General features: G+C 24.2%; 2 protein-coding genes across 3 annotated transcripts; one reads left to right on the top strand and one right to left on the bottom strand.

Moving 5' to 3' along the window:
* On the top strand, positions 1-2,607 carry LOC105365862 (uncharacterized). The gene has a single exon (XM_011504123.1). It carries the CDS (start codon positions 58-60, stop codon positions 2,566-2,568), a length of 2,511 nt encoding a protein of 836 aa, XP_011502425.1. The 5' UTR covers positions 1-57; the 3' UTR covers positions 2,569-2,607.
* Positions 2,608-7,206: 4,599 nt separating this feature from the next.
* Positions 7,207-9,676, bottom strand: SmF (small ribonucleoprotein particle protein SmF). Of its 2 annotated transcripts, none has more exons than XM_011504121.1 (2): positions 9,560-9,676; positions 7,207-7,516 (listed from the first exon to the last, which is right to left on the bottom strand). In XM_011504121.1, the coding sequence occupies exon 2, from the start codon at positions 7,506-7,508 to the stop codon at positions 7,242-7,244; it is 267 nt and encodes an 88-aa protein (XP_011502423.1). In that variant the 5' UTR covers positions 7,509-7,516; positions 9,560-9,676; the 3' UTR covers positions 7,207-7,241. The 2 variants fall into 2 exon arrangements, with proteins under 2 accessions (XP_011502423.1, XP_011502424.1); XM_011504122.1 differs by lacking the exon at positions 9,560-9,676 and adding an exon at positions 9,094-9,183.
* Between the last annotated feature and the right edge of the window lie 4,818 nt (positions 9,677-14,494).

Below are 14,494 nucleotides of genomic sequence, written 5' to 3'. Positions count from 1 at the left end.
TTCGATTGTTCGTTTCGTGATTTTTACAGCTTATATTGCAGCTGTTATTAAATATCAATGTATTCAATTATGCACATGTTAGTATTACAAATATTGTGCTTTTTATTGAGAAATGAACTCGCACTTAGTGCAAGCGAAACAGAAACAAATAATCCAACTTTTAACTTGGATTATACAACGTTAGAAAAAAATATTGCAGCAATATTCAACAAAGTTGCTCAAAGTTCTGGAACGACGAAACGAAGTGTACCTGCATTTGAAGCTCAAGTATCACGAAGTTCAATACATTCAACTTCTCCATCGCCAACAATTACGTTACGTGCAACTTCTGTTATGATACTTCCTATGCTAATACCAAGAGCAACTAATTCTCCATTGTTTCGTGAATTACCTTCGTATGCGCCTCCTTCAAGAGCTTTATTTACGCCGCCGTTACCCCCTGAATATGCTAATCCATTTGCTGATAAACCAACACTTAGAGGAACTAACTTAGATATACATTCGAATTCTAGACGACCTATACCGCCACCAAGTCTTACTCCTATACATGAAAGGATACCTATAAAACCTCCAGACCTAATTGAGAATACTACTCAAAATACTGAGAGGCTTACTTTGGAAAAAAAAAGAGAACACGATGCTTTAATTAAAAATTCGTTTGAAATATCAGATAAACAAAAAGATTCTAATGATACTACAGATTTTATACCATCTCTGCAATTTACTAGTATTTCAAGGATATTATCAGGTAGTAATGGTCGAAAGCAAGATATTCCAGAAATTCTATTAAAACCAATTTCAACAAAATCATCCTCAAATTACATGGTTACAAAATCAATAACTGAAAAATCATCTACTACTATGTTAATAATAAAATCAACTGATAATATATATCAGACTTCAACATATTCTTCAATTATAACTTTGTCAAATACGAAAAAAGATAATAAAGATGATGATAACAATAACTATAAAAATTTTAATAAGAACGATGAACGATATATTGTTCGCAATAATGATGTCATCAACGGTGAAAGCCTTTCTTATCCACAGCCCCAACCTCCACCGATAACATCAAAAACGCCTAATTTTAATAGTAAGATTCAGAATATATTAACTCATTCGGACGACTATCCTTTTAAATCAGCGTTAAAAATTGCATGGTCGTTACATGCATATTTGACAGCTACAATGTTTACTTTAGTAGCTTTATATTCTGTTTATAAAATAGTTCGATTTGATGATGCAACCAATCTTTTAACACAATCATATTTCTTATCTATTCATTTATTGTTAACAATGATATGCACTTTAAGATGTTTTTATTTATTTTATGATGCATATAATTTTAATCATTCTCTTCCAAAGACGCTTTCAGAAGTTCTCGAATTTTTACCATTTTCATTGCTTGCTGCAGCATTTGCAACATTAATACTCTATATGTCTCGTTGTTCAGCAATTCCATCTTTATACAGAAATAAATTTTCATCTCCATTAATTCTTGCAATTGCTTTTTTTATGCATATAACTTTATGTGTTTCTCTCCATGTATTTGGGCATTTGCTTGGTTATACAGATGAATCGAGAATTCTACCTTTAATTTGTCAGTGTATATACATAATTATTTGTGTAATTTTAGGATTATCCTATATGTACGTTTATCGTGTGATAAGATCTCAGTTGCTTATCACTAACACAAAGTCTATTAATAGTCATATAGGAAATGATTTTACAACGCCAACTTTAAATACTGCAATTACAACAACAATTGCTACCGCTTTGCTTTTTATACTAATGGGATTTATACAATTATATGATATTTTTGGTGTGCAGGAACGTTTGCAACGATATTCTTGGCGATGTTGGGGTTGGGAATTTTCCGTTCGACTTATTGAATTATTAATGTGTGGTTTACTAGCTTGGGTTGCAAGTTTATCACAATTTCAATTTCGAGAAAAGCAAATACAACAACATGCTATACATACAGGATTTGCTCTTTTTCCTTGCGGTAGTTCTACGTCAACAGAAAATATGGATGACTCTATGTATCCAGCCATATGTAGTACTAATCAAGCCATTCAGAATTATACGATACGTACTGGCAAACAAGTTTATGATGATAGTTTTCCCCTAAATACTCTAACAGAGCACCTTAATACAAGTAATACATTTGAAAGGCGTTCTAGTAGAAAATCTGGAACCATAACACATTTTCCTCAAGAAATGCATAGTTCTTTTGGTCAATGTAGAACTGAAATGCAGACACTTTGTAAATCTGATAATTTACACAAAATTAATGAAAATTCCACTTCTGGATCCACAATGTTAGTAGCCGAAGACGGTTTCGTTAGATTTCGAAATCTCGGACCAGAAGAAGATGATTTATCGGATCCTCAAGGTTTAATCGAATCAAATAGCGAAGACAAACAATCTATAGAATGCAATGAAAATTTTAAAATAAAAAAATCTGCTATTGTCACACAAACACAAACGTATAACCTAAATACTCTCCCTCATATATCTTTAGATCTTCATCCAAATGAACATACAATTTACAATAATACTTAAGCAAAGTGTTGAAAGATATTGAAAAAATCATTACATGCCTTAGGATGCATTTTCAATATCATTTTCAATTTTTTTTGTAAACATTTAATAACTTTAATACATAAGATAATAAAGTTAAATCCGAATGTAAAAAAACATTTTATAGAATATCCATATCAAGAATTATTTAACAAATGTATAAAAGTTTTTAATTATAAATTTACATTTTATGCTTTATGCTGATAGTTAATTATTAAATATTAATAAAATGTATTGTCTATATAAATTGATTTGTATTTTAAAGATTATTTAATATTAAAACATTTAGAATAATGGCATTCGGTACTTAAAGCTTTTTATTTAATTTAATTATAAGTGCATAATAAAAATTAGAAAGTATTTTAAATGAACATATAATTTTATTGATTTAAATTTTTTCTATTAAATCGTCTGTATTTATATATGTTTTAAATGATAATGTAAATAAAAAAACTATTGTATTAATTTTAATGTAATAAATTGCTGCAGATACTGAAAACTCTGGATCTAAATAAATAATCGTGAAAACAATATTGCATTTATTTATTTATTTTGTTACCATTTAAAGATAATAATATAGACTATGAAGTTAATTTTATAGTTTCTTAGAAGTATTTTTATGAGTGTAAAATTGATGCTACAAAGCATTAATATGAATTGAATTAAAATTAATTGAATAATAATTATTATTCAAACAAATTTTTACTAAAATAAAATATTTTGTTAAAGCTTCAATTACATAAATATATATGTGTATTTTGTTTATTGAAATGTATAAAGTATAATTTTATTTAATTGATCTAAAATTTAATTTTTCATTTAAAACATACTTCTTTTAATTCTGATTTCTATTAATAGACAAGTATTCATGATAATTCAAAGTCACATTAATCATATTAATTTATTGGTTTATCTTGTACTTTGTAAGTTCTAAATATCTGAAATTATATTTTTGTTATATTTTAAATATAATTAATTAAAGTTTGTTGATTGCCATAAATTTAGCCCGATTTATAGATAGTGTTGTGGATTGCAGTAGTTTTTAAGCGGAATAAAAAGTGGGAGAGGTATGAGCGCGCGAGCATTTGTTTTGTAAAAAATGACTAACGGACTCAAAAAATGCTTATAACAGAAAAAACTCGAATATACTACTATAATTCCAAAAGTAATAATAAATGAAATCTACGAGTCTATGCCCTGTTGCCGTCACTACAAATATCGGCATAGCAACGGCCACCGGTGCACTATCGACGCAACTAGTTTATACGAGAAAATCTCCTCTTACTAATTCAATCAAGCAATCATCAAGATCAAATAATTGTTCTACAAGTTAACGCCATTTACACAGAGATCGCCTTCAATTCACACAAATCGCCGTCTTACAAGTCAAACACCACTTATATAGAGGTCACATCCAATACACAACGATCTATCTCCACACACGTAAGCTACGCTATTACACACGTCCTTACGTACTATCAATACAACTGAGATCGATTTCACACACGTAAACTACGCTATTATACACGTTCTTACGAATCACTAACACACGGATCCGTGAACTCAGTAAGCAGCAATACCCAAACCACGGCATCATTGCCATTCATCAGTGACGTCATACACGAGCGCCCCACTCAAGCCTCTCCAGCTCATCGGTAGCGACAATCGGAGGCGTGAATCACGCACCACACACAAGAATACATTTATAAGATTATCATCACTCACATTACCTGAAGAAACTCTCACTCATTAATTGTATCATTCATTCAATCTCACCTTAATAAACCACTGATTATTTATTATATCATTACATTCAATAAAAGGAAAACGAACTCATACAAAGGCAGTATTGAATTATTGCATTGTCCATTCCACGTGCCAGCAAACCTCCCTTATTCATCTCAGGGAAGCGTTTTAGTCTGATCTCAGACAGATAGTATAGTTTTAAAGCTGTTTAAATAATTCGAACTTGTGATGTAAAAGATATCCTTTATATTTAAAGTCTTTTCTTTTAATAAATATCTGTTTTTATAAAACTCGTTGTAATTTGTTGTAGTTAAACTACAAAATTTGTTGTAGTTTTTTGCTTCAATTTTTCTATCAGCTTAGTAATTTTTACATCCATTTATGGCGTCATACATCGCGCAAATATTAATGTTAATATTCTTAAATGTTTCAAAATTATTTTATTTTTATTTTCATTTTTATATAAAAAATGTTCATGACTGATAAAAATTCAAATTTTAAATCCATCAATAATGCAAACACAAGTTTCAAACATAATTAAATGCAGGTTTATTCTCAAGACTGACCTCTATCTTAATCTTGTATATTTACAATTACTTTATATTACATTTTTATTCACTTGCAAGAATCAACACTAACTATGATTTTATTATATATTTTCAATGAAGTATTAGATGTTAATATATTTCAACTATTATAGTTGTTGAACTAGGCATGTTAATATTTATTAATCTAAAATGAAATTTGAAGATGCATTAATTACTGTTAAAATTCAATTGCCTAAATAAATAAATTTACAATCATTTTTTCGCAAATGCTACTTAAATACTAGGTTAAAATATTTATATATTAGTAAATTGGATGATTATTACTTTATAATAATCTATAGAAAAACAATTGGTTATATTGCTGAAACACATTGTCTAAATGTGTTAATTCTGATTTATGGAAATATTTTATTTCCCAGAAAAGGGTAAAAGTAAAATTACAAACGATACGAAAGTAATTTAAATATATTTATATATACGCTTTTTGGTAGAATAAATTTAAAAAATCGAATTATACGTATATCAATTTACTTGAATTTATTATTTGATTTACAATTAAATTTATATAAAATATAAAACGTACATTATATTTTCAAAAAAAATTTTAAATATTAGGAAATCGCGTTTTACTTAACTAAGTTTTTATTATTGTTTTAATCAATTTATTTATTAGTAAAATTTATGGACAATTATTAGAATTTATAGATATAGAAAAGTCTTATTTCTAAAATCGATTTAGTTGCACATATAACCAATTGAAATCGGTTATACCAATACCATGAGATTTCTTGAATGATTATTTTTATTGAAGAATTAATACAATATAAAAACTAATTACATCTCCGTGTGCTTAACTATTAATAATAAATTTTATCAATAATACGAACCTCATATCTGTTATTAACATTATAAAACGACAAAGTACTCTTTAAGTTCTATTGATAAACCTTTTTTCACAATAATATAGAATTTTAAAAGATTATATTTTCAGACATAAATCACATTTTTATACTTAAAAAATTTTCTTTTTAAATTATTTACATTCTTTAGTCAGAAAAGCAGCGGAGGTCATGAGCACAAAACAAGGATTAAATTTTTCATCAATTTTAATAATATTATCGGTAATCTACTAGAGATAATCTGCTATGATTCGATTAAATGAACAAAATAAACTGTGAATTATTTGTACTGTTTATATATCTTATTAAACAGAGGTTACCTATCTCGCACGTAAAATCAGCAATGTAATGATCCAAGCACACGTATAATTGGCAAATCTATATTTACAATTTTGTTATCAATGTAATTTTTTAATTACTTATTCAATTAATTTATATAATCAATTAATATATATTCTACATAATCAACATTCCACTAATATTTACCAAACAAAATATAATAGTGTAACATTATAAATTATAATTATATATATAACATTATAATAGTATAAAAACTTATAATATATTTTTAAATGATGTTGGTATATTAAAATATCATTTTTTTATTTTCTTTATAGAAAATATTTTTTCAACTTGTTTTGTTTGTCCATTTATTGTAATAAAAATTGTTTTCAATATCATATAAACAGTAGTTTTTCATTGTTATACTTCTTCCATTCTTCACATTCTTTTAACCGTTTTCATTTCACTGCTTTTTCAAATTTCTTCACTTATATACTGAATGGAACTTCATTAATTATTCACTATGGTTAAATGAGTCATGTTTTATTGTAGTCCGAAAAAGAGAAAAGGGGGTACACGCAAATTAAGACAATAGGTCGGAAATGTAACCGCAAGTTTTTATATTCGCAAAATTCCTTATTATTAACCAGACATGTTGAAACTTATATACTGAAGAAATATAAAAAACCTAATATAAATATTGTAAGATTTATTAATTATTTTATTTTTAGGAATCCCTAACAAATTTCAACTAATTATATAAATACATATATACATATGTAGTAATAAATTTAGATAGGCGTATACCTGCTTACATCCATTATTTGTAATATATAAATTAAAACTTTAGTAAATATTATCTAAGCATTATTGCTAAATTTCTATAACTCAACTAAATTTTTCTTTACATATTTTAAATTAAAAAATATTAGTGCTACCATTAAATATTTTAAATGTATTACAGATATATACTACAACTTTAAATATATATTACAAATATTAATTCCAATATGTTTTCTACCATATAATCACATTTGATAAATTACATCTGAGTCTATAATACATATTTATTGGAAGTTTACTTGTTCTTTATTTGGTTTTATTTTTTACTACAAAAAACAAACACATTCTAAATAATTTATAATTTAATTATTTATTAATTAAAAAATTATAATATGGGTTAATCTTTCATTTCACCTTCTTCATCTTCTTCATCAACACCACGTATATACATTACATTATTACATCTTATTAGAACCTCCCCAAGACTGCCAGTACAGTTACCATCTATATGTTCTTCTGCATTTGCCAATTGCACATTCATATATCCATCAACTGACACTAAATAACCCTTATATTCATGACCCCATTTTAATTTCACCATTACTGGTTTTCCAGTTAATCCATTTAAAAATGGCTTTGGATTAATAGGCATTGTTGCTGCCATTGTAAATACTGAAATTAATAAGATTTAAAATTCTTAATTAATGTTTATTATTAAATTTATCATATTTTAAATGCACAAAAGTTTTTCTAATCTTCACAAATATATGTTCGAAAGATTTTTAAAGCTTTTTATTAATTAATTCGTGTTCCACACATGTTGATTCGCAAAAATCTTTTGGTTGCCTAACATTATGTATTTCTTTAAATTTGATTTTTTTTAAATCAGTATTTTTTAACTTTAATCGTCTTAACTGCTAGTAACAAATTATAGATACTTTATAATTATAGAATTATTTAATTTATATGAGATTGTAATACAATTACAAAGAATATAAAAAAGAATATGAAAGAATTGTGAAAGTACTATATAAAATTTTAAGAGGATGCTTATAACTGAATGATTTAACTTGATTTAAATACATACAGTCAATATGAATTATTTTAAAATGATTAATTGACTAAACATGAAAATATTGTGTTCATTATATATGATTGGATTTGGAAATATAAAATATAAATGTATATTTTAGATCAATAAATCTATATTTAAGATTTTCTAATATAATATATACTGATAAAGTTTATTTACTGAATTGTCAAATAATTATTCGTATTTTAAAAACAAAAATGGTAAAACATGAAAAAGAAATAACTAAAATATATTCATAGTTCATGTAAGAAATGGAGCTGTTAACTAAAATTTTGCAGTAATAGATAACCTGATAGAGTTCGAATTTCCAATGTTCTATTACATTAAAAAATATACAACAGTACTGAAAAATATTAAAAGGTCTTTACTATATGAAAATCAACATTCTATGAATCATGATATCATCATTAAAATATTTACGAAATCTTAGGTATCTATATATCAAAATCACTTTTATAATATTTTAAATATGTATTGTGATTGTAAGCAAGCACATGAATCTTAAAAAAAAATAAAATCAATGGAAAAGTGCCAATAATCTTATTTAAGGATTTTATAATTTAGGGACATAAATATACATCATATGATTAAAATATAAAAATAAGATTTTTCATGTAGGTATACATTGATCACAAAAACAATAAATTGAATAAAAAACTTTTATACATTTTCTTGATGTAATTAATTTAAAAATTTAAAAAAGAATTACGTTTATAAAAATCCTACAATAAATTTTTAATAAAATATTTGGTGAACATGTATAATACAAAACAAATAATTATATTTCTGTAGAACATTTAAATTTTGTCCATAATATATATTGTTTATATTCTAATAGTAATATTAAACAATCTTTTTAAAAAAGTATCACAAAAGAATATTAGGAAACAACTACAAATAATTATTAATTAATTTTAAAAAATAAGATAAAATTTAAGGTTAAATGACAAACACCAATCCTAATAGAGTTTTAAAAAAGCCTAAAGTTATTAATATTTCAACTATAGTAATATTTAAATTATATAAGTTTTGTAAAAATATAAAAAATGATTTTGTATACTAAACGACTAAATAGCATAAATTTATTTTTCTTTAATTTTTGATAACATTAATGAATTAAATAAATATATTGTTATTATATTCTAGAATATTATACCTTGCACACAAATTTATGCTCCTTTCAAAATTAAAAGATTATGTAACGTTTTGTAAATTAATAAAAATATTATTTTGAAAATACAAAATTTTATAGTGAATATGATTTTTAAATTTATTTATAAACCTTTTATGGTTAACTAGGATTCATAAATCTAAACTTCAAATTGTAATTGAATTAATCTATAATAATAATAATCTCAACAGCCTAGTAAATCAATCAGATACTTAAAATACAAACTTCGTATACTCTTTCATTAATATTAAATAATCTAAGAATATTACACTTAACCTTATATTTAAAATTGTATAACCTTATTAAATAAAAACATATATTTATATATTTCTCAACTGTATCGATTACTTCTTATTTATAAAGTTCCAAATAATATTAAAAAAAATTAATTAATAAATATTTGTTAGTTATGTAAACAATTAATTATGTAAATGACAACTAGAAATAATACCTTTTTATGTGCAATAAAGATTTAATCTTATTGGATCAAATTATTTGACTCTTTAATTGAAAATAGATATTACTTGTTTTTATGAATTATTTATTATTCATAGAATTAAAAACTTATTTTTAAAGAATTTTTCTTAATTAATTAATACAAAGTTTCTAAATAGTCAATGATTAATATAACTAAGAGAACGAAACACACTTTTCACGGTATACTCTTATCTTACAAATGCAATCTTCAATGAATTTCTATAAAATATTCTAACTAGTAAAGAAAATTATAAAATATCATTTTCTAGTGAGAAATTTTTTGTATTTGGTCTATAACGCTTAAAGTTTATGGTCAATTTTTTCTATGTTCGGACTATCACATCGTTAATATTGATAAAATTCATTATAAAAACATTACCACAATAATTTATATGATTTAACCAAAGATAAAAATTGCAATAAAACACATTATATAATTTTACATTTAGATAAAAAGAATAAAAAATATTAGTTGTAAATTGTAAAAAATACATAATGAATGCCAAGTTCTCGTATCAATAAGAATTATAGATAAACAATAACAATAGATCTAAGAAATTAATGGAAATAATCTCTGCTTGAGCTAGTCTTAAGTAAGAATTCTGAAATCATTTTATAATTTAACAATACGATTTATCAAATAATATTTTTACATAAATATTCCAACAAAAGAATTAAATTAAATATTTCATTATGTAGATGAAAAATATCATAACAGCGATTTTAAACAAAATGTTAAATTTTAGATAATACGAAAATTTGTTACAACTTATAAGTGAATAAATTAGTACAAAGGAATCAATAATATAAAATTTTGTATATCTGAGAAGATTTTATACATTCTATATTTAATCCATTATTAAATGATAGAATAATTAATATGTTTCAAGTTCAGCTTTGTAGTAAAAATTAAATTTAGAATAATTGAAAATAGAATCTAAATTTCAACTGCTAAACAATAATAGTTCAAATACTAAAATAATGAAAATAAGATAAATTCTATTATTTTCTTAAATTTATGGCGATAATTATAGATAATATAGATGTTGAAAATTCGTTTTAATGAGAACATTACAAAATTCAACTTTTTGTACACCAGTATATTTTTAATTCCAAAAAACTAAAAAAAATTACTTAAATTATGCATGAACACAGTCTTTACATATGAGTATATAAAATAAACTTTATACATGGTACTTTTCATTAATTTAATTAAAACTAGTTTGAAAATGTTATGAAATAATGTGTTACAAATAAACTTACATTTCAATGATTGTTCAGGATTGAAGTATCCAGTATTGAGAATTTATTGCTTTGTTTAATACATGATTCCATTAAATTTAAATTCATTATTAATTATAATTATATTAAACCGTATCTGCAAAGTGACAAAAGAAAATTCTCGAATCTACCAAAGCTTGCTTTCCGAGAATTAGACAGAATTTCCAAGAATTGCAAATTCTAAATGTACGAAATCGTATATAAGGAGCAACAAACGACGAAGAAAATCAGTCTTGTTGAGTAAGTCAAAGTGAAATTAGTCCAAGTTAAAGTTCTACATGTCTGTCTACAGGAATCCGTGCAAGGTATACTTACTTGTTTATATTATTTATTATCTATTGCTGGCCAGCTATCGGTGCGCCCTCCGAAACTTGATTCTAGTCAGACTGCATTGAGGGCGACGACATAGTCTGACACCACCAGCAAGCTATTCATCATCATTTATTGTTATTCCGTAATTGCAACAACATTATCGGTTAGCCTTCTGCTGTATGATTCTGATCTTCCAGACGGCGGAAGAAGGCGCCAAATCTATTCAATGATATTTCATTGCGCTGACATTATCGGTTAGCCTTCTGCTGCTTGATTCTGATCTTTCAGACAGCGGAAGAGGGTGCCGAATATATTCAGTGATATTTCGGCATTGCGCTGAGATTATTGGTTAGCTTTCTGTTGCCTGATTCTGATGTTCCAGACGGCAGAAGAGTGCGCCGAATCTATTGACTGATATTTTCATTGTTCTGACATTCTCGTTTAGCCTTCTACTGCTTGATTCTGATCTTTCAGACGGCGGAAGAGGGAGCTGAATCTATTCGATGTTCTCCAGAATCCATACTACTAATAGTACATACAGACCAGTCTTGCCTTGCACACTCGGACGACGCACTACACTTATTGCCAACTGGTAAATTCACGACGAGCTCAAGAATTCTCATAACGACGGTAACAACAACCTATGTAACATAACCTTAAATAAAAATCACTACAACCAATTGTGTTCACACTGAATTGATACATTAACCTCTTACTTATCCTCCCTCCACCGGTGTACGGTCTAATCCATCCACCTTAGTCTTCGGACCATTTTGGTGGCTGGAATTCCAAACAATGATAATTATATTAAAAATTAATTAATATATAAAAAGTGTATGATCTAATTAAATTTAGAATAATTTACCATTTTTATTCATATTCCAAAGTAAAATTATTAAAATTAATTAATATATAAAAAGTGTATGATCTAATTGAATTTAGGATAATTTAACATTTTGATTCATATTTCAAAGTAAAATTATAAAACTTTAATGTAGTTGTATAGTACATTAATTTTACTTTTTTAAGTTATAACAGTTCATATAAATTAGCTGAAGATGAAAGTATATATTTTTTAAAAACATGAGAAAACATTATTAAAGGTGATTTATATATTAATAATTTAATTAGAAAACTTAATATGCCTTATTTTGGTTGGTGATTTTATAGAAGTATTAATAATAGGATCATTCGATAAATTATTTATTTAATAAATGCCTGAATATATTAATAAAAACACTCATATAAAGATACTATTAAGACATTATTAAAATTTTACATCGAAATTTTAATTCGAAAGATTTATGATATATACTATTAAAATAAAAAATATTTGTATAATGTTAATGCCAAAGAAATTAAGTTGGAATAATTGGATATTTGCCAATATACGTTTTAATAATATCATACACATTAGATTTTATAATCGAATTAAATTATTAATTTAATAATAATGATTCATAATATAAACATTAATGAATTTTTGTGATGCAATTTATTTATATGATAAAAAAAATACTAAATAAAATTTTACAACTTAGTATTGCAAAAATTCGAAACTTTTTCATAGGTATTAACTATATGACTTTTATAAATATGTTCATTACAATATTAATTAAAATATTTATAATGAATTACATAATTGAATTAATCAAATTTGCTTAAAATCAGATAAATTTTCTATTGAAACCGATAATATCTAATAAATATTTTTATTAACGATAAGAGAAATGTTACAATTATGATGCTGCAAACTTAGTTAAAATTAAAATTAAAATTTAAAAAATATCACGTGAATATCATACATTAACTGATTAATTGTATAAATTAAACTGGATAATTGAATCTTCTGGTAAAATTAATGATACATAACATGTGATTCTTTCAATATTATAAAAAATCTTCTTTATAAGGATTTCAAGCTTTTAATAAAAATTCTAGAATGAAATATAGCAAATCTATAATTTAAAAATTTCTTTGTAAAAAATAGCTTATTTTGTGTTCCCATTGCGTTAAAAAATATATATCATGTTGTTCGTAGCCAGCGTGCTTTGTGTATAATTTTGAAATATGTAAAATATATATTACTTTTCTATATTTGAATTACTTTTGGTATTGTTTAGTTTAATAATTGTATACTAATATAAAAAATTATATTTTTTATATATGTCATGAATATACGAAATTCTAGATATACGATCTAAACAAAAAATGTTTTATAATAATTGGTGACTAGAATTACTTTATTTAATATAATTTTTTCAAGACAAATTTTAATATAATTTCGGTAATATTCCTGCTATAAATTTCTGACTTCGAAAAACTTAATGAATTCCTATTAATCATACATTTCTAAAAATTTCTATGAACTTGGTATGTAATATCTACAGCATTTTTGTATTCACTATGAGTTAAGACCTTCACTGCGTACACGGTATTTCTAACATTATACAGTCATCAGTCAAAATACATTACATATTTTAAAATAAAATATAGAAACTGTTACTATTTATCATATATTAAATTAACTCTTATATTAAGTATTTGTTATTATTATTACTTATTTAAGGCAAGTTTCTTTATTTATTTTTCAAATTTTTCAATAAAATATACATTGTGTATTTAAACACAAATATTTAAATTTAAATTAATCATAAATATATAGATTAATAACAATTGCAAAATATACTTTTATATAAAATACAAAATTAAAGAGGAACATGTTTTCATTGCAAAAAAATTTTTAACATTGAAGTGAATATATAATATTCATATTTATATAATATTCATTTACAAGTTTAAAGTAATATATAATATATTAATTTAAATATTTTTTAGACTTTACAATTACTAATTTTTAACTACTATTTTTTAAAACTAATAAAAATTGCTGTTACAATATGTCCAGATAATTAAACAACTATAGTAATAATTTATTGATTACTAAATTCATAAATAATTTAGTAAACATAATTATGGATAACATCTAAAGTATGTTTATTTTATAATACTTTAGAAACACTAATATTAGTATTTATTTATAAAAAATATTAATTTTTTTTAATATATAATTGATTTAAAAATGTTTTAGAAATTAATGGAATTTTTTTATATATATAAATTATTACTTATAATTGTATTACTTTTTTGTTTCATTCAAATCTGTTGTTCCAATGAAGATTATTAATATAAAAATATTGAAAACATATTGTAATAAATAAGTTTTATAATTATATATAAATAATGTTAATGCTAATATAATATTAGTTCCTAAAATAATTTACAAATATATACATACCTCACACATAAACATGCA

The sequence above is a fragment of the Ceratosolen solmsi genome, unplaced genomic scaffold (assembly GCF_000503995.2).
Source record: "Ceratosolen solmsi marchali unplaced genomic scaffold, CerSol_1.0 scaffold19, whole genome shotgun sequence".
Taxonomy (NCBI): Eukaryota; Metazoa; Arthropoda; class Insecta; order Hymenoptera; family Agaonidae; genus Ceratosolen; species Ceratosolen solmsi.
The sequence above is the reverse complement of the archived record's forward strand: the minus strand, read 5'-3'. Positions and strand labels throughout refer to the sequence as shown.

Bases quoted from the DNA above. Each gene is read 5' to 3' on its own strand.
- LOC105365862 (XM_011504123.1), top strand. From the start codon at position 58: ATGTATTCAATTATGCACATGTTAGTATTACAAATATTGTGCTTTTTA.
- SmF (XM_011504121.1), bottom strand. From the start codon at position 7,508: ATGGCAGCAACAATGCCTATTAATCCAAAGCCATTTTTAAATGGATTA.